Source organism: Myotis yumanensis, unplaced genomic scaffold, assembly GCF_028538775.1.
Source record: "Myotis yumanensis isolate MYYU_CA2020_CCGP unplaced genomic scaffold, mMyoYum1.0.hap1 SCAF_1, whole genome shotgun sequence".
Classification (NCBI taxonomy): Eukaryota; Metazoa; Chordata; class Mammalia; order Chiroptera; family Vespertilionidae; genus Myotis; species Myotis yumanensis.
This window is the reverse complement of record NW_027223752.1, coordinates 199550560-199572009: the sequence shown is the minus strand read 5'-3', so window position 1 is coordinate 199572009 and position 21450 is coordinate 199550560. Positions and strand designations below refer to the sequence as shown.

The following is a 21450-nucleotide window of genomic DNA, read 5'->3' as shown; positions in this document are numbered from 1 at the left end:
ACCTTCCAGGTTAATATACTAATGCTACTTTTTGGAACCACATTAATTTTCCTGACATTAATATTGAAATTATATATGTTATGAGTGGTCATAATAACCTTAATATATGTATTTTAAGAATGTAAAAGTATTCCAAAATCATACGGTAATATAAATGCAATATACTATCACAACTGTTAATTACTTTTAGAAATTCCATTATTCAATCTGGCATCAAAATAAAGCAAACAGTAAACCAGGAAAGCTTGTTCAATGAAATGACTTTATCTCTCAGGATTATACTCTTCCTTATACCTTTAATTGTGCAGACTGGGAAGGAATTGTGACACAAACTGAATAATCTTGCATTATTTGAATAATTTGTAATTGCAGCAGAGCCAGTGATTTATTGGCTTATTACATATTTGCATGTTATAATCAACTAAAAGCCCATGCATGCCCAACTATGCAAAACTGTTTAAAATGAAACTTCTCTGACAGCATGACAGCTGCCCTGCCCTGATGTGTCTGATGTAGAGTGGGATACATGAATGATTAAGTTAGGCATTCATGAAGCATATACACTGTTTTCATTATGTGTCCTAGGTCAAATGTGAAGCAGTAAAGCTGAATTGGAATACATATTTTCTGAATAAGTACAGATGCATAATCTATGGCATTAAATATCCATAATAACATTTTGGAAGTGTTGTAATTATGTAAGGAAATTCCACATAAGCAAAGCATAGTAAAGATCGATAGTAAAGATTGCCTTCCTCTCTTGCTTCTATATTTTGGTATCTATAATTTGCTTCTAAGGAAGAGACTTGACATTAGGTGCAGCAGAGGGACTTTCAGAACCAGGTCAGCAATCACAAGGGTGATTTTCTTGGACTCTAAGGAAACAATGAGCTAATGCGATGATTGCTATTAGTTTTATGCCTACTCATAATAACCACATGCAGACAGGGAAATGCAGTTAAAGCAGCATGAAGGCACAGAGATATTTGTGTTACAGACAAGAATGTTAATAACCAAAAGATGTAAAATCAGTGACAACAGTCTAAAATTAAGAATAGTGTGACAAGAAATACTAAGATTTTAAATAAATCATGTAGGCCAATTAAATATTATCAAATAAACTTTTAAAAACTCAATTAGCCCACTCAAGAAAAATTATTGAAAGCTGGATAAAAAATTCATATTTTTTTAGAGATCAGGCTTTTTAGGCATGATGAAAATTACACACTAAAACAACTCATTTAACTGCAAATTTTCAGAATAAAATATTTCACATTAATAATTATTTTGATAACTAAACCAATTTCATTATATGAAAAAACATCATACTTAATGAAATGTTTCATCAGAATTCCTAAGAAACAGTAATTGAGATGAAGCCCGGAAACTTATTTTTAACGCTGCTCTTCTTATAGCAGCTATAGTCACCAACAGCTACAGCTACACTTAGGCTGTGTGATCGTATCCCCTCTCCCAACCCAGCTAGAGATGTCTCCATCAGTGATGTACAGCTGAACCAAGTGGAACCCTTCAAAATCTATGTGAAATTTCAAATATTCCCAGTTAGTCTGAGTTGCTCTATTACATTATGAGATCGTATTTGGAATTGTGGAAAAGCCATGGGCAAAATGAAGTGAAGAAATCTGGCTTCCAGAGAGATGAATGAAGGAAGGGCCAGTTAGAAGCAGGAACCAGTGAGACAAAGGGTGACTACTGCCTCGTTCATGGGAGCTTGCTCAATTCCTTGGTTTCATTATTTCAAAAAATCAATAGACCTTGTGTTCTTTGAGTTAACCATAAGTCCCTTTCTCTCTCTTAAGCTAGCTGAAGAGAGTTTGTTACTTGAAAACAATTACAATTTGACCAACTCAATAAAAAACAAACAAACAAACAAAAACCCGCCGACTAAAGCAGCTTCAGTTATCTGGACAACTCACAAAGTTCCAACACTCTTGGTAACTAAGCCTGTAGTCATAGCATTCTATTTTAATAATTTTTTCAATGAAACATTTCTCCATACCTTATTTAAGAGAAAATGCAGAAAAACAATCTGTTTTGAATATAAAGAATATTTATTCAGTTATGGCCATCATTGTACTCCTGTTCTATGTTAAAGATATGTATACAAAATGGTATTTTGAGTGTTGTTATTATTGATTTCTGTAAGCTAACTATTCTCTATGTTTAAGCTACTATAAAAACACCCTAGACTGGGTAGCAATAGATATAAACAATAGAAATGTATGTCTCACAGCTCTGGAGGGTGAGATTTTGAGGTCAGGGTGTCAGTATGGTTGGGTGAGGACTCTCTTCCAGGTCACAGACATCTCACTATACCCTCACACAGCGGAAGAAGGCTAGCTAGCCCTCCGGAGCCTCTTCTTTAAGGGCACTAAGCCCATGCCAGAGGGCTCTACTCTCATGACCTAAGCATCTTCCACAGGCCCCACCTCCTAATACCATCACATTGGGCATTAAGATTTCAACCTATACATTTTGGTGGGGACACAAAATCCATAGCACCCACCAATCTACAAAATTATAAATAATTTTGATTTTGATAATTGTTTCCTTCCTTCACTGTGAATTTTTGCTTCTTGTTACAATTAGTGTGCATTCCTGTTTTGATTTGTGAATTGTGATTCACAAATTGAAATGTGTGATTTTAATTGTTTATTAATTGTGGAAAACAATTGTTTTAGGAAACTTTATACATGTACTAAAAATAAAAGTGCCAGGTGACTTTTAGTAAAATCTCTCAATTTTTTTTTTTTTTAATTTAGATGCTTTATTTAACAAGTGAATATATTTTCACATATTTTTTTAAATATTTTTTTATTGATTTTTAGAAAAAGAAGAAGAGGGAGAGAAACAATGAACAGCTGCCTCCTGCATGCCCCCTACTGGGGATCCAGCGGGAAACCTAGGCATGACCAAAAGTAGAACCTGCAACCCCTTTAGGGCACAGGAAGATGCCCAACCAACTGAGCCACACCAGCCGGGGCTATTTTCACATCTTTAAGTTTCAACAATTTAGTTCAAATATACTGAAGAGAATAAGATAATGGTCAAGACATAATGACCTTATGCGTCTATCATGGTCACATTGTACCTCTTGGGGGAAATAAAACTGAGAACAAAAACTAAGACAAAAAAATAATAGCAACATCACAATGACTCCTTAGTATAAGCCAGGCATTGTGCTAAGTTGCCTCATTATATCATTAAAATCCTTATATGAAATGTGTGCAGTGGTAGAATTATTACACATTATTTATAGATTTATTTATAACTAAATGCTACACTTTATGCAGTAAGTAGTGAAGCCAAAGTTTGAACTGGAGTAGCTGCTTTCAAATTCTCCGTGTTAACCACACTGCCTATAAGGAGGTAAATGTCTATGAAAATTAGGAATCTGGATTGAGCTCAATGGAGAGAGGCCCCTAGAATTGTGTATATGTCTGTGCAGGTTGTATATTTTATAGCTCTAAGGGACATCATTCAAAATATAACTACTTGAATAGTGGAGCACAGGAACTGTGTCCTGTTTCTTAAAGTAATCTCAGCGCTAAACATGTAATAGTGTTTTGATAAAATAAGTTGTATAACTAAAGTGTTCTTGACTCAGACTTACATGACACCAAATGAATGACAACCTTTAAATCTAAACTTTGATGTATTTTTCACTATTCTATTTTTTAGCAAAAACTGTGTGGTCTTTAAATCCAGCAGCCACCACTTCCTAAAAATATAGATGCACAATTATGTATCCATCAGTCATGTGAATTCACAGTTGAGGCATAGAGCAGCATGCTCACACTAAAGATCAAAGGTCTTTACATTAGAGAAGCTCTCAGTGTTCACAGAAACAATAGGTAATACTACACATATCTAATTGTTAGTGTGTTCAATACACAGTAAATGCTATAGCAATTCAGCCTAGGAAGGGGTCACCCTTCTGAATGGTAATGAAAGGTTTCATGTTGTTCAACTTCAACTGGGCTTTTAAAAATGGGTGGCATTAAAATGGATTATATGGAGAGTGGGAGGTGGAGTATTTCAACTAATTTGTGCTAAACACTCGAGGTAGAAATTGGGGAGTTACGAAGAGAGAAATCAGGTCATCTGGAGTAAAGAGTGCTGGGCTCTGAGATCACAATGATGGAAACAACTAAGCTCCCGAGGACAGAGATTTCAGGCTGAGCAGTTTGGACCATCACGTTCGGCATTAATGCAAGCGCTGAGCGGCATAAAAAAGATAGAGAATAGGCAATGAATAGCAAAAGCCTCCAAAAAAACCTCGAACACAGAGGAGTCTTGAGCATTCTCTCTCCCCCTGCTGCCTTTAATGGAAATAATCAATAGGAATGCTGAATGATTACAGTATATTTTTTCTCTGTAGGAGAGGGGGATTATGTACTCAGAACCATAAAGCGTTTTGCTAGCAAAATTAATTCAAATTGACTTGCTTAGGAGCACTGTCACAGGAATTGAAAACAGCTGAGAAATGAGTAGGGCTAAACAGAGAGAGAGAGAGAGAGAGAGAGCGAGAGAGAGAAAGAGATCATGATAAACAGCAATCAAACCACTCAGAAAAAGACCTGGTGTTTGGGCCCTGTAGACCTCTGCAAAGCCCAGTTTTATTTAACATCTTCATTAATTAATGGAAAGAAGAGAGTTAAAAAATCATTACATTCACATATGGAAACTGGTGCATATAACTTTGAGAGCAGAGAATATTTTTCTGAAGGAAAAGGATTTTAGGCCCAGATTTCACATGGACTATATCATTTGGCAGATAAACATCTAGACAGAGACCCAGAAATCCCCATTTATTTAACTAGAGGTCCAATGCACAAAGATTCCTGCAAGAATGGGCCTTCCTTCTCCTGGCTGATAGCATCACCTTCTCATTGGCCGGAGCTGCCTTTCTGCCTTCCCATGCATTCCCAGAGGCCCAGAACAGCTGGGGAAGTGCAGAATGCCTGCATTGTCACCATGGCAACTACGCAAGTGTCCCGCCCACCCCCAGTCGCCCGCCATTAGCCACACAGCGCCTGTGTATGCAAATTAACCCACCATCTTTGTTGTATTAATTTGCATACTCACTCCTGATTGGCTGAAGGGCGTAGCGAAGGTATGATCAATTTGCATCTTTCTCTTTTATTAATGTAGATGAGGAAGAGGGAAATATTAGAAACCAATATAAAACAGGTGGAAATTATTTGGGAAATGGTCGTTTGATGCAAGTGTATACACAGGTGTGGCACATGACAGGAGAGGTGACAGTAAATGGTATGTGACTCTTTGGTGACAGTCACTTGCATATGACTCTTGGTTCACATTTACATTCCCTGTTACTTATATAGACCAATGGGGAAAAGCCATTAAACAAGGAACAGATCATAAGAATCAAGTGTTTGTGCAGAAAGCTAGACAAGGTGATGAATAGGAATAACATGGCTGGGAGAAGTAGGCAGTGATAGGGATGGAGAGGAAAAGCAGTATGGTCTGCTGCCAGGGGGAAACAGAATCAGTCCTGGAGCCATACTTTTCTAAAGGACTAGAACTGAAATTGCCATCTGAAGGGTGGAGCCTTGAGTAACTCAATTGCAGTTAGGTTAAAGAAAAGGGATTAACAAAAGAATATCATGGGTAAAGGTCATTTGCCAGTTTACATTTCTAAGTTTTCCTATAATGTGGGAAAAGTGTTTTAAACGCATTATTTTTAGTGAGTTTGAATATATAAATAGAGTGACAAACAACACTTGCATATCTCAATCCTACTCTGCAGGAATACACTGTGACTATTGCTAAGTCATTCAAGATTATTGCAAATATCAAAGAATAAATACAACATCTGTCTCATATGCCAAAGCAAAGCTGGATATTTTAGAGAACTTTCTTCATAATTGCTAAGTTTCCATGTAGGAAATCTAAATGCAAAATTGTGCTTGTTTTAAACTTCAGTGTATGCTTAATGACTATCTTGAATTCCTTAAATTATTTATCTTAATTACCTCACGGGTTGTATGTGCTTTCTGTTTTTCTAAAAAATAATGAATACAAAGTACTTGGGAACAGAATTGTTCTTCATTATACCGGCATTTGCATTATATAGTATAATATCCATCCCCTTTAGAATACTTTTCTATCACTGTCCAAATGAAAAGCTTTTCTATACCCACTAATATGTTCTCTTTTTTTTACCCACTTCAGCATTACTTTAATCTTTATTAGCCTCTTCATGCTCAATGTGGGCCTCAATGCTTGTCATTATCTTTCCTCTCTTCAACAGAAAGCAAAGCCAAAATAAGGTTCTAGCAAAACTCAGCATGATCACAACCTAAACTTGAAATTAGCAGTGTTCAAAAAGTTCCCCTCAGTCTTTGCCTTTAATTTTGGGAAGAAAGAACCACATATAAAACCTCCACACAAACACACACACACACGTTGGCCAAAATCTGAGTATCAGGAAGAACATCCAGTTTGTCTTTCTGAATTCAAGAGAGCCCACATCATGTTCTCACAGTCCATGTTGAATAATCTAAACCTGAGTTATTTTCTACTTCAAAAAGTAAATACACAGGTTCTCTGTCTCAAAGAAATCATAAAATAGAACAAAGTGACAATAAAGCAAGAAATGCCATCAGCTCCTGTTTTCAAGTATCTTCTATGCAGAACTATTGCTTGTTCTTTCTCCCCTGAGGGCAGAAAACAGGTTATTTACTCTGTCTCCATTTTAGTACAAATATGTTTTAAGTCAATATTGGAATCTTTCTCAAATGAATAAATTATCATGAATGATTCCAATAGCCTAAGTTCAGCATAATAAGAAATCTCAAAATAATGTTTATCCTCTATGGCTGGACAAAGATAATAGAGCAAAAATAAAGGCAGAACCTGCAATACAATTCATAGGTGATGCCCAGGGGAGTGTGGTGGCCTGCCCATTGTGTGCTACAGGAAATACAGAGAACTCAGTAGGGAAAAGGCCTCTTCCACCAAAGCAAAGGAGGCGGGTGTATCTTGTGATCATTTGTAACAACGTACGAAAAAAAGAGCAATAGCGGAATTTCTAAAACCTAAGAACATAATCTGCTCCTACCAAAACCATAACCATGAATTTTATTCTCATGAGTATAAGCCTGGAAAACACTTGATAAAAATGTCCAGGAAACAAGGCTGTTTATATCCATGCTTAGACTATATAGATTAATCAATATTAAATGTTCCAGATGATGACTGAAATAACTCTAATGTAATTAGAAGGAAGCAAAACACATGTTCAGGGTGTGAACAAATAGGCTGGTGGAACTATGGAAAAAGAGATTGACAGTTTAAGGGCAGAAGAAAAAGAGGCAAGTCTAAGTGAGAAAATACTTATTTTAGAAAAAGCCTATTGGGTCTACCTTTATTCAGGCAGATGATTCAATCAAAATTCAAACTAATGCATTACTATGAGGTTTGTGCATCTATTCTAAAAACTTCCATAATTTTAATTGAAATGGGACTTAAATGCCATGTAAGTTTTACCTTTAAGGAAAATACTTATGACCTTACAGGTTTTGCTTATCTTTTTCTAAAGTCTAGACATGGAGTTTGCTACTAAACAATTGTCATTTAATAGGAAAGTGGAGAATTGCAGAAATGGACTGCCTGTGGTTATGGGATAGTGCTACTTTCAAAAATCCCAAAATAGGGTATAAAAAATAGAAAGATGGTCTATGACAAATATATATGTTCTATTAAACCAAAAAAAGACATGGAGGAACCTTAAATGCCTGTTGCTAAGTGAAGGAAGCCAATCTGAAAAGGCTAATACTGTGATTAAAACTACTTGACGTTCTAGAAGCGGAAAAAAAAAAGAGACAATAAAAAGCTCAGTATTTGCTAGGGGTCAGAGAGGAAGGAGGGAGGAAGGAGGCAAGGGATGAATAGGTGGACCATAGGGGATTTTAGGGCCATGTAACTGATCTGTATTATGCTGTAATAATAAGTATATGTCATTATATACTTAAACCCCACAGAATGTACAACAGAAAGAGAACTCTTATATAAACTAAGGCATTTAATTAAACCAATGTATCCATATTGGTTTATCAAACATAATAACTGTATCACACTACTACAATCTATATTAATAAAAGGATAATATGCTAATTAGACCAGATGTCTTCCAGATGTCCTTCCTGACAAAGCCAGGCCTAGGTGAAGCTGCCCGCCTGCGGTCCCAGGTGCCAGCGCCTGCAGCTGAGGCCCAGGAAGCTGAAGCCGCCCACTCCGCGGTCCTGGATGCCTGCGGCCTGCCAGAGTGAGGGAAGCCTGGGTCCAGGGTGCCTGCGGCCGGCTGGCGGAGGGAAACCTGGGTCCCAGGTGCGAGGCTGAAGCAGAGGCGGTTAGGGGCGATTAGGCCAGCAGGGGAGAAGTTAGGGGCAATCAGGACGGCAGAGGAGGAGTTAGAGCAATCAGGCAGGCAATCCTCAATGGCCGGACAAAGATAATAGAGCAAAAATAAAGGCAGAACCTGCAATACAACTCATAGGTGATGCCCAGGGGAGTGTGGTTAGGGGTGATCAGGCATGAAGGCAGAGAGGTTAGGAGCAGGCAGGCAGGCAGGCAGGCAGGTGAATGGTTAGGAGCCAGCGGTCCTGGATTGCAAGAGGCATGTCCAACTGTGGGATTGGGCCTAAACCGGCAGTCAGACATTCCCCTGAAGGGTCCTGTATTAAAGAGGGTGCAGGCCGGGCTGAGGGACCCCCCCCCAATCCACAAATTTCATGCCCCAGACATCTACTATGTTAATAATCGTGGAAACAGAGTGAGGAGTAAATTGAGGTGGTATATAGGAACTCTTCATACTCAAGGCTCATTATTCTATGAAGCTAAAATGTCTGTAAAAATTAAAGTCTATTAATTTAAAAAGTATGGCTCCAAAATTTATGAGTATTTTAAAGTGAAATCTTATATGAAACATAAAAAATAGATGATAATAGAGACCATCACAAAAATCAATGGAATCTCAATGCCTCTTTATTTAGTATTTAGCTCCATTCTTCAGAACCACTATCACTGTTAAAATCATGTCCTCTTGAATTGAGGCTGAAAAAGTTTGAGAACTTCAATATAAATTATTTTTAAAAGGTGCTCTGAACGAAAAAAAAATATTTAATCAAATAAACAGGGAAATTTAGAACTGAGGGTAACTATGCATAACTTACGTCAATTTATACTGCATTAGTCTATGTTTTGCTTGTTTTTGTTACTGTTTAAAATTAAAGACAAGTTATACAAAAATTTTAAAAAATATTTACAATCCTCTTCTCAATTTCATGCAATGTGAGATTAGAGAATCTAGTTTCACATTTGGAAGTTCAGGTATGAAATCTCTCAAAGTCTACTTATTTCATGTAATAGTCAAATGCTGAAGACATAGCTGAGTGATTATTACTTTTAACTACCAAAATGTTAGTTTCTGGCTATTATTGGGAACAGAAATATAGAAGCAGCTTTTTTATCTACCATCATCGTTTCTATTTCTTTAGTGGTTTAAGAATCACATGGTGCATTCAAATTCATTTTCTTATTTTATCCTAAAAACGACAATGCTGGATAGATGATATAATAGCCACCCATCCCACTTAACAGATAGGAAAGCTGAGCTCCACAGAGGTCACAAAAATTAAAGATATAGCATGGTGTCGATTCATCCTCTTAATTATCTATCAATCTATTTACCTAATTATGTAGTTAGCTAATATATACATGCACTATAACAATTGTAACATATATTTGAGCATGTATGTGCTATATATATGTTTCAAATACTAATGATCTAGCAATGGATAGAATGAAACCTATTCTGCCTCATTGAAAACTTTTTTTGAGGTGAATTTCTCTTTTACACCAATTCCTCTTTTATGTAAACCAGAAATCTGGGCACATTCAGGAACCTGGTCATGTCTCTGGAGACCTACCCATTCAGAGGAGCTCACCTCTGGTTTAAAACAACCAGTATCCTTAAAGTCCTGGGTTTGAAATGGACTCAACCTCTTACCAGCTGCATAACTTTGTGGAAGTCACCCTTACAGAGCCTCATTTTCCCCTTCTACAAAAACAATATGAAGTTTCTCTTTTTATATTGTCATCTTTAGTACTAATTGGAATTATGTACACGAGAGAGCATTGTTTTTCATGGCAAGATAATGAGAAACAGTGATAGGACACGTGTGCCAAATACAATAGAGTACATTTGCTCTTTCCAGTTGTGTCATAAACTACCTGAGTGACTTTGAACAAATACTATCTCCTCTCCACCACTTTTGTACATTGTATATAATAAAAGGCTAATATGAAAATCGACTGAACTGTGGAACACCCGGTCACTATGATGTGCACTGACCACCAGGGGGCAAATGCTCAATGCAGAAGCTGCCCCCTGATGGTCTGTGCACTCCCACAGGGGGAGAGCCACTCAGCCAGAAGCCCTAGCTGGGCTCACAGCTGGAAAGCACAGTGGCAGTGGCGTGCGCCTCTCCCACCTCCACAGCAGTGCTAAGGATGTCTGAAGGACGCTTAGGCCTGATCACCCCTGGGAACTGGCCTAAGCCATCAGTTGGACATCCCCTGAGGGCTCCCTGACTGCAAGAGGGCGCAGGCTGGGCTGAGGAATCCCCCTCCCCTGAGTGCATGCATTTCATGCACTGGGCCTCTAGTATATAGAGAAAAAAGCCTACAGAGAACTTCATCTACAACATTACTCTATCATTATGATTACTCCTTTTCAAAATAATGCTGCCTCAAGCTCCAGAATTTCAGGAAATTTTGTTTGTTTTCTTCACTGTTGTCACTCCAGTGGCTGGAACAGAAACTGGCTCATACCAAGTGCCTGCTACATATCTGTTGAATGAATAAATGCCTTAAATTTGCATAAAATTAAACTTTGTTGTAACATAGTACTTCTAGATATGTCCAGAATAAAAAAAGAGTAGAGTTCAACTTCTTACCATGAGGCAGGCACACACACACACACACACACACACACACCATCTCATCTACTATGGTTAAAAAGCACATGCTAAAGCCCAAATTTAAATGATGTGTCCTAACTCAGGTGAAGCAGTCAAAACAATAAAAATAAAAACTAGAAGGACTCTATCTCAACATGTAACAATAAGTGGAATTAAAAAAAAAAGTCCCTCCTAAAACAACAGAAAATCCTGATGCATGTGAAATACTAAAAATTGCCTCCACAAATATGCCAGCATTACAGACTGCAACTTAAATGGGTGGAGAGCACCAGGCAGAAATTGAATCAAACAGGAGAAATTGCTTACTCTCTTAGAAAGCAGCCTCTTCTCAGCTCTGGGCTGTGGAGATTATAAAAGGCTGCTAACTCTCGTTTTCTGAAACTTCCAACTAAACAGAAAAGCTCGAAATTCACTTTATATGAACTTTCCCAATCTTTAACTGCTGACAACGGATTCGCGTAAATATACTTATAGATAAAATAAACAAACAAGCAAACAAACAAAAACCTGATGGACTGGTATGTGGATCTCAGTATGAGATAGAAATGCAATAGAAGGTCAAAGGTGAAGGGATTAAGAAAAAACAAAACAAAACATAACCCTTATAACCTCACCCCCCTTTCCCTGTGGTAATGACCATAGACATACAACAGTATGGTCATTACCACAGGGAAATGGAGGTGGGGGAGACAGGAGAGAGTAAAGGGGGGATAAATGGTGATGGGAAGAATGACACTGGGAACAATTTATTTTGGGGTGATGAGCACACAATACAGTATACAGATGATGGATTATTGAATTGTATACTTTAAACCTCTATAACCTTATTAACCAATGTAACCTCAATAAATTCAATAAAAACATGCTAACCCCCCAAATGAAGATCAAAGAAAGCATGTTTACTGAGTGCCAACACTGTGCCAAGCTCTATTCTCAATCCCACTTATTTAATCTTTATGCAAAACTATAACTCACAATTTATCCTCCATTTCATAAATAACAAAATAAGTTATCCTACCAAAAAATATTTTAAGTTGCCCTATCTGATAATATGGATGATATGTTGGGTTGAAATTAATTTTTGAAAACTCTGATAAAATATGTCATACTCTCTTTGAATCTAGTTTTGTATTTCTCCAGTTTCCATTCCAGAGTTATTCAGGAAAGGTTTAACTATGGGGATAAATCTGATGTTGTATTGGCTCTTGCAACTAGAAATTTTGGGAGATATTTACTCAATTTTGTATGTGATTTCTGCACCATTAATTTCCTTAAAAATATGCAATCTCTTTGTATTAGAAATAGTCTTTTTCCAATCATTTTAACAACATTATGCTTTATTTTTCTATTATAATTGAGTTAATACTTCTTGTGTAATATAATAATTTTATGTAACAATATTTTACTTATGCTTTCATTTTCCATCTACTGATAGCTATGAAATATTTTTAAATGTAATCTATTTATTAAGATCATTAGTATATAAATACATTAATATGCATATTGTTAGAAAATGGCTTAATTTTTTTTTTTAAATATATTTTATTGATTTTTTACAGAGAGGAAGGGAGAGAGATAGTTAGAAACATCGATGGGAGAGAAACATCGAACAGCTGCCTCCTGCACACCTCCCACTGGGGATGTGCCCGCAACCCAGGTACATGCCCTTGACCGGAATCGAACCTGGGACCTTTCAGTCCGCAGGCTGACGCTCTATCCACTGAGCCAAACCGGTCTCGGCAGAAAATGGCTTAATTTTTACCCAAAAGACTTTTTTTAAATCCTCAACCGAGGATATGTTTTGGTTGTTTTTTGTTTTGTTTTATTTTGTTTTTAAGAGAGAGAGGGAGGAAGAGAGAGAGAAACATCAACATAAGAGAAAAACATTGATTGGTTGCCTCCCTATCATAGGTACCCTGACAGGATTTGAACCCACAACTTAGGTATGTGCCCTGAACAAGAATAGAACCTGTAACTCTTTGGTGTATCGACAGCACTCCAACCAACCAAACCACCAGTAAAATAATTTACTAATAAATACAACTGTTATTGTAGCAATGTTCCAATGAAACATTTTTTTCTGAAAATTTTCAATAAAGAAAAATGCAAAAATTAAAAGAAAACCTTTTAATGATTACTGACCTAATAAAAGCAATCCATTCCAGCTTCTCCCTGATAGTTTCTAATAATCTGATAAATTTTTAATCTCAATGAAATTTTAAAGGAGTTTCTTATAATATTTACATTCCTTAATGTAGTGAAGAAACACAAAATAAATTGATCCCAGTGTTTGAATTGATTTTATTTCCTATTCAATATTCAGTATTCCTTATTCAAACATGCCAAGGGCAAATCAGCAGCAAATCTTTTTATTTTTTTTCAACTCTTGTTTTTTGAAGATAAATCAATTGTATAAGTTTGTTGGTTGCTTCAATCTGAATTTTTAAGGTAACTTCACATTTCTTCACAGAAATACTTAGAGAGGAAAATCACATATTTGTTATTCAGTCATTGAAATCCCTTCCCTATTTGCCTGTTTTTCCCAAACAGAGCTGATTTGCCCACTTTCTCACACACACACACACACACACACATATCCCTCCTCTCTTTTTTTTTTTTTAAATATGTTTTATTGATTTTTTTACAGAGAGGAAGGGAGAGGGATAGAGAGTTAGAAACATCTATGAGAGAGAAACATCGATCAGCTGCCTCGTGCACACTCTCTACTGGGGATGTGCCACAACCAACGTACATGCCCTTGGCCGGAATCAACCCGGGACCCCTGAGTCTGCAGGCTGACGCTCTATCCACTGAGCCAAACCGGCTAGGGCCACATCCCTCCTCTCTTAACACCAAATATGGCCAGTGGATTTTCAATCATATGTGACATTTCACATAATGTCTACTTAAGTTGTAATAAAATTTCATAAAGGCTTACCCCATTTTTTGGAAAAGCAATCCATCCCAGGTCCCCCATGACAGTACGTGAATCCAATAAATTCACTGAAAGAGAAAGAACACAAAACTGAGTCAAATGTAACAAAAATGCATCATTATTTTCAGTATTATTAAAAGTGCATATTGCTACAAAACTAAAATTAGGTTAAGTATTCATTATGATAAATACAAGAATTATAATTTAAAGAAAGAATTTCAATGCAAGAAAACAAGTTATTTTGAATTAACATTTAGAGCAAAATTATATAAACAAGTCATTACCCTAAGTGCCTTTTTTGTCAAACAACTATAAAGAATTAAATTAAGAGAGAGAAAATATGAAAAATCCACAGAAAACAGTAAAAACAATGCAGTGATTTTTCAAGCTCTAGGCTTTGGGATTAAGCAAAAGCCATAAAATTGTAGCTGAACGTATTGTATTTTCTTCCGGAAAGCTGTTATGAAGCAATTAACAAATAATTTACATTAAACAGCAATAAACTATCCCCAAGCTTGTAACATTTTTGTGATATTAACTGAAATCTGTAATCCAAATTGCAAGTTTAATTAAGAAATAAATCTACACACCCTTAACCAAACCAAGGAAATTGTAGCAGCTCTCAGGGCTCTTGTAACAGTTATGAGTCCACTGCATTTCCAAGCTATCTTCTACTTATATATGACCACAACCTCCAATGTGCTTCTTACAGAACTATCAGCTACATTTTTGAAAGACAGACATCATTTATGTCTAGATATCATAAAATATTTGGAACTCCCAGGTGGAAGTCTGAATATCATCATTGCAAAAGGAAACCACACAGTATTTATAAAGATGTGCATCCACATCCCACACACTCACCATGTTTATATTTCGGGAAGTTCATCTACTGTCCCCCCGTTGTGCTAGCTAAGAGAGTACTGTGTTGCCAAAATGCTTTAGACCTGGGTCACAGATCATTAGGTTTCCAACCTATTATGCCTAATCCAAATGGGCCTCCCTATGCAGCTGAAGCACATTCAAGGAGCATGGCATGTGGATCCAAAAGGAAAACAACTATGTTATCCCAGTCAGAGGTGTGGAGCTGCCTTAAACTAAAACCAAGAGCCAGTATCTTGAAATGTCAGTAATTAAAAAAAAAATGATTCTGCCCAACCGAAGTGGCTCAGTGGTTGAACATTGACCTATGAACCAGGAGGTCATGGTTCAATTCCCAGTCAGGACTCATGCAGGTTGCAGGCTTAATCCCCAGTGTGGGGCCTGCAGGAGGCAGCTGATCAATGATTCTCTCTCATCACTGATGTTTCTATTTCTCTTTCCCTCTCCTTTCTTCTCTGAAATCAATAAAATGTATTTAAAAAATGATTCTATGTGCAAGAGGAAAGCCTAGGTACTAAAGGAATAATACATAATAGAATGCTATAATATTTCTATAAGAGAATATAAAACAAAATTATTATAACCAAGGAAGTTAAAATCATAATTTAAATAGAAATTTTCTACACATCATAGAAAGGGTACATTTAACCCTTACTTTCCATCATTTTATAACATCAAACATATTTATACACTAAAGTTAATACTTTATAATATTAGTAATATAAAGATAAATCAAAAATTTTAAATTTTTATAAAGTAGAAATATACTCAATACACACACACATATATATAATGTATGTGTATATTCACTATATGTGCCTATTTTCCTCAAGTTCTGAGCTCTTTAACTATAAAAGTTCATACTTACAGAATGGTTGTGTCATCTTTAGTCTACCTACATCAACTTGGCTTTAGAGAATAATAAAATAATTTGTGAAATTATTTTTAGAAGAAATTGACCTAACTGAAATTGACATAATTTAAAATGATTGTTTAAAACAGAAACAAAAAATCTATTCCACCTCCCACTGACCTTGCAAATCCTCCAGTCACTCCACTAAATCTATTTTTTTTTCAGTTAGATCCATACTCTTCTCTTTTTATTCTGTTGTTGGATTTTCTGACTTCCGTGGGAATAAGGCTATAGTAAAGTTAAATGTCCTTGTTCTCATTTTGGCTTTTCTAGGACACTTAGGGTTGTGTCTAGACATGATTAAATACCAGGGTAGTGCAGAACCTAAACCATTGTATTTATTCATCTTAATTATTCCTTTATTTCACCTTTGATACTGAGCAGCAGAATATCTGTGTACTAGTAGACTAGAAAAGTAGAGAAAATCAGCAAACTAAAGCCTTCTACTATGATGGTAGTCAAAGTGAACTTAATACCATGGAGGCAAACCGGTGTGCATAGGAATTCTAGGAATTCATAATCAGCCTGCGTGAGAAACACAGCATTCCTAGTAGACCTTTTAATAATATGTGGGTCTTGAAATATTCGTTTTTGCCAACAGAATTCCAGATTTTTTTTTAACCTTAGTTACCCTCACTTAAATGAATTTTAATCTAAATTACTATTTTTACTCTTTTTTGGACTAAAATATGTGTGTGTGAAAGTAAATGAATGAACTGAAAACATTAGCTGGGCTATTAATACAATTTACTAATAATTTGCAATATTGAAATACATTACTAAATGCATGAAAATAATCACAATAGGAATGTATATTATCTTTCATATGAAGATCTTGTCAAAAGGTTTTCTTCAGATAATATTAGAAGGTTTATAGGAAATATGTGTATGTTCCCACTACTGTATAAAATTGCTTTCCTCTTAGAAATAGATGACTTCATAAAATTCACAATGCAAATAATATATTTATATATACCATTACTAAATTTGAAATTGAGAAAGGGGGAGGAAAATTAGATGTTTTAGACTATTTCTTGCAGATGTTTATATTATAATTTCGTGAGCAAATGGGATATGATGCCTCAAAGAAAATAACTAAAATTATGACATATAACAATATATGACCATACTATTTATCTATAGATCACCATATCAATCTCTATATTGATATATACAGGGAGGGGGGGCTTTCTTCTATCTCCAAATTTTGCATATGCCGCTTTTGCTCTCAAATGTCTCTCTCCCTTTTTGAATTGCTAAATCTGCATTTGTCCTGTAAAACACATTTCAGGAACCGCCTTCTCCTGGAAGCCATCTCTGATCATCCCTTTCCTACGTCTCAGTAAGGTATTCATGCTGAATCTTCAATTAACACCCATTCCTATCTCCAAAACAAGAAATACACAGAATTGTATTATTTCCTTAAAATAACACTATTTTGACTTATGCCTGGGAACCTAGCCTATGCTTGGAACAGCTAAATAGACGTTTTTCTTATGAATGAATCACTTGGTCTGTGGGCAGGTCTGGAGTGCGTGTCTGTATGAGCACATACCAGTGGTTCTCAACATGAACATCTGGTAATGTCTGGAGATGCCTTTGATTTTCAAAACTGGAGGGTGGGGTGGTGGTAACTTTTTAAGGTACATAATGAAAGGTTATGCTGTACATTTAAAACTAATATAATATTGTATATGAGCTATGCATTAATAATATATTTTTTAAACTGAAGGGTGGGGGAGTATTTTGCCACCGACATCTCATGGGAAGAAGCCAGGCCTGCCCTTAAGCATCCCTTAATGCACAGCAAAACCTCCTGCACTCCCAGGAAAGAATTATGTGGCTCAAATTTCACTAGTGCCAGAGGTGAGAAACCTTGCCACCTACCTATGATGCAGTACTATAAAACCTCTAGTTCCACATCCTCATTAACAAAAGTTAGTATATTTGAAGGCATTCCATATGAATCAAAATACTACTCCAATTTAATAAAATAAAACTAATAAATATTGAAGTCTCACTTAGCAAAACAGTATTTTTATAACTGAACTCCTGTAATTTTTTTTCACACAACCAGTAAAGCTGTTCTCATTTATGTGCTCATAATTTCTCAACATTCATGATAGCATACATGAAAGAGCACTATGCCACTGATATTATTGCCATTATTTCACCCACTACTTAAGCTAGTTAATAAAACCAGAAGTTTAGGATATCTATAAATTTTCAGAAAGTGATTTCTCAATTTCACTACGAAATGTATTTATTTAATTAATTAATTTATTTTTAACTTTTATTGAATTCGTTGGGGTGACCTTCGTTAACAAAAATGTGTAGGTTGCAAGTGTACAATTCTATTATGTATTATATGCACGTTGTATTGTGTGTTTACCACTCCAAGTTAAGTCTCCTTCCTTCACCATTTATCCCCCCTTTTTCTCCTACCTTCCCCCATTCCCCTTTCCCTCTGCTAACCACCATAGTGTTGTCTGTGTCTGCAAGGTTTGTTTTTTTTTTTTTTGCTCAATCCTTGCACCTTTTGCACCCAGTCCAGCAAACCCTTCCCTTCTGAGAGCTGTCAGTCTGTTCTCTGTATCTATGAGTCTGTTTCTGTCTTGCTTCTTAGTTTATTTTGTTCATTAGATTCCACATATAAGTAAAATCATATGTTACTTGTCCTTCTCTGACTGGCCTATTTCACTTAGCATAATGTTCTCCAGGTTCAGCCGTACTGTTGCAGAAGGTAAGACTTCCTTCTTTATTATGACTGAGCAGTATTCCATTGTATAAATGTACCACAGCTTTTTGTTTCTCCCATTGATATTTTTAGAAAGTGTGGAAGGGAGTGGTAGAGACAGAGAGAGAAACATCCATGTGAGAGAGACACATTGATTAGTTGCCTCCCACATGAACCACTACCAGGGCCAGGGACTGAGCCTGCAAACGAGGTACCTGCCCTTGACCAGAATCAAGCCTGGACCGTTCAGTCCACAGGCTGACCCACTATCCACTGAGCTAAACCAGCTAGGGCTACCACAACTTTTTTATCCACTCATCTACTGATGGGCACTTAGGCTGCTTCCAAATCCTGGCTATTGTAAATAACACTAACATGAACATTAGCGGTGCAAATACTCTTTCGAATTGGTGTTTCAGGTTTCTTTAGATAGATTCTCAGAAGTGGAGTTACTGGGTCAAAAGTCAGTTTCAGTTTTAATTTTAATTAAAATACTATGAGTAAACTCCATAGTACTTTCCACAGTGTCTGCACCAATCTGCATTTCCACCAACAGTGTTCAAGGGTGTCCTTTTCTCCACATTCTAGCCAACACTTGTTTGTTGATTTATTGATGATAGACATTCTGATAGGTATGAAGTGATATCTCATTGTGGTTTTAACTTGCATTTCTCTGATGATTAGTGATATTGAGCATCTTTACATATGTCTACTGGCTAGACATATGTTTTTGCACATCAAAGGAAATCATCAACAAAGTGAAAAGACAACCCATTGAATGAAAGAATATATTTGCCAATGATATAGCTGATAAGGGGTTAATATCTGAAATTTATGAAGAACTTATAAAACTCAACACCAAAAAAAAAAAAAACACCCACAAAAACCTTCCAATTAAAAAAGCTGAAAAGACACTTCTTAAAAGAGAACATGCAGATGGCCAACACAAAACTTATTTTAAAAGGCAGTAATGTATTTGGACCTCTACCACAGTAACAGTCGCTAAGTATCTTCTGTGCAACAATTACAGTAATTAAATCGTTCTGAACAGTATATATGCTGGTTGTAAATTGCAATGAATACTCAATGAGTATTGATCTTCCCTGTACAACTTAATTAAAACTTGTCAAGGAGAAGTCACTAATGAATATAATTAGAGAAAATGTGTGATACCGCAGTTACTTTGGAAGACATTAATTAGATAATAGAAATTTTATGGAAAACGTTTTTTATTCTATTATTTATATTTTAAAATAAAGCCATACCATTAAATTGAGAGACAATCTTCAAGGTCATTTCCCCTAAGTCACTGTGTAATGGCAATGAGGATGGGCATATTGGTTGGTATTCTAATCAGTAATTAAGAAGATAGATTCTCCAGGAGAAATAACTCTACAGAGGTCAATAAATATATAGTCTATTACAAATTTCCTAAAGTTATATAGGAAAAAAGAATCATGAACACAGGAACTTTTACTAAGTAAAAATCAGTTAATTGCCTGACAAACCAAATGACAGATAATAAAACTGATTCGAACTAATTAAGTATGCTGTATTTCTATTACTATACACTAATCATTTTAATGCTTTCATGAACAAGTAGAAAAAAAGTTCTTAAATAACTTACTTTAAGAAAAGCCAGAGAGTTGCTAACTCATTTTTGTTGTTGTTATTTTGTTAGGATTCAGCGGGGGTGAGGAAAACACAGAATGAGTAAAATGGAATATGTAATATATAAGAAGACTCCCAAGTCCTCACCTTTCCACAGCCTAACAACTAAAGATTAGTTTGAGTTAATAATTCAAATATGGTATTCAATTACTATAATTTTCAAATATTCATAACTTTCTATGTATCATTTGATGCCATTGTTTCTTCCTTAACATCTTGCTAATATTAGTAACAAAGATCAGAAAAAAAAAAATACTGGATTCTCCAGGAAAGTGACATATTAGGATGAATGTATTTTAAGACTTTGAGGAGTTGAAAGAGAGCTCAAGGACATTCAATCCCACCATCGTCAGGGGGCTAGCCTTGAGAAAATGTGTGATCTTTGATGACATGAACATAGAGAGCCAGACACATATTCTTACTCTCATATTGTTTCTGCTTTTCACATAATCTTCACAGTAACAAACAAACAGTTATAATGTTAGTTGGATCTCCACCACAACATGAAGAGGATAATTTGGATTAGAAACAAACAGCATGGCATGCTCTTTCTCTAAAGGCATTGACTCAAATTCCCATTGCATAGAGTTCAATTTTGATGAATGCTTGCTTATTTATTTCCATTTAACAATATCAAAAAAGCTACTGGATTCAATTACAGCACACATTTTACTAATCTGTGGAAATAAACCCCAGATACACAGCTGTCCAGCCTCCCTTCATGGTCCCATTCAGCACAGATGTTATTTCTTGCTTGTGGGCTAAATTTTATAATTTTACAACTGCTGCAGGGAACAAAGAACAGTTGACAAAATGAGTGCAGGGAAAGAGTACATGTGTTTCCCATTGGAGAACTAAATTTGTAAATTTGGTAAAACTATGTTATAGATTTAGGGGTGTTATGCAGATTTCTGGAATCCTTTATTGAAAGCAAGAGTCTACAACCAATAGTATTTCCACAGGCAATGAATGGGCAAATATCTACTTCTTTTGCAATTCTGAGCAACCCATGTGCACAACTTTATTTTTAAAAAAAAGAGGAAGAAAGAATATGGTGAAAGGAACTTAGTGTATACTATGTGTCAATTGCTCTACTGGGCAACTTGTATATGTTCCTTCATTTAATCATCTCAACAGAATACTGACAGTTTTCAACCCCATTCAGAGCCCCAGCAGGAAAATCAAGGAAGGAAGAAAGTATACAGCAATATCTGAGGCCTTCATGACAGCACATGAGCCTTGCTTTCCAAAACCAAGGCCCTCACTTAGAGACTGGACATTA

The 21450-nt window shown here is 36.0% G+C and overlaps 1 protein-coding gene across 8 annotated transcripts in view; it reads right to left on the bottom strand.

The window, feature by feature from the left end:
* EPHA5 (EPH receptor A5) overlaps positions 1 to 21450 on the bottom strand; it is a 327662-nt gene that overhangs the window by 283152 nt on the left and 23060 nt on the right. For all 8 annotated transcript variants that reach the window (XM_070395748.1, XM_070395765.1, XM_070395757.1 and 5 more), the window contains exon 2: positions 13969 to 14033. In XM_070395748.1, the coding sequence (XP_070251849.1) occupies positions 13969 to 14033 (65 nt within the window). The remainder of the gene's footprint in view (positions 1 to 13968; positions 14034 to 21450) is intronic.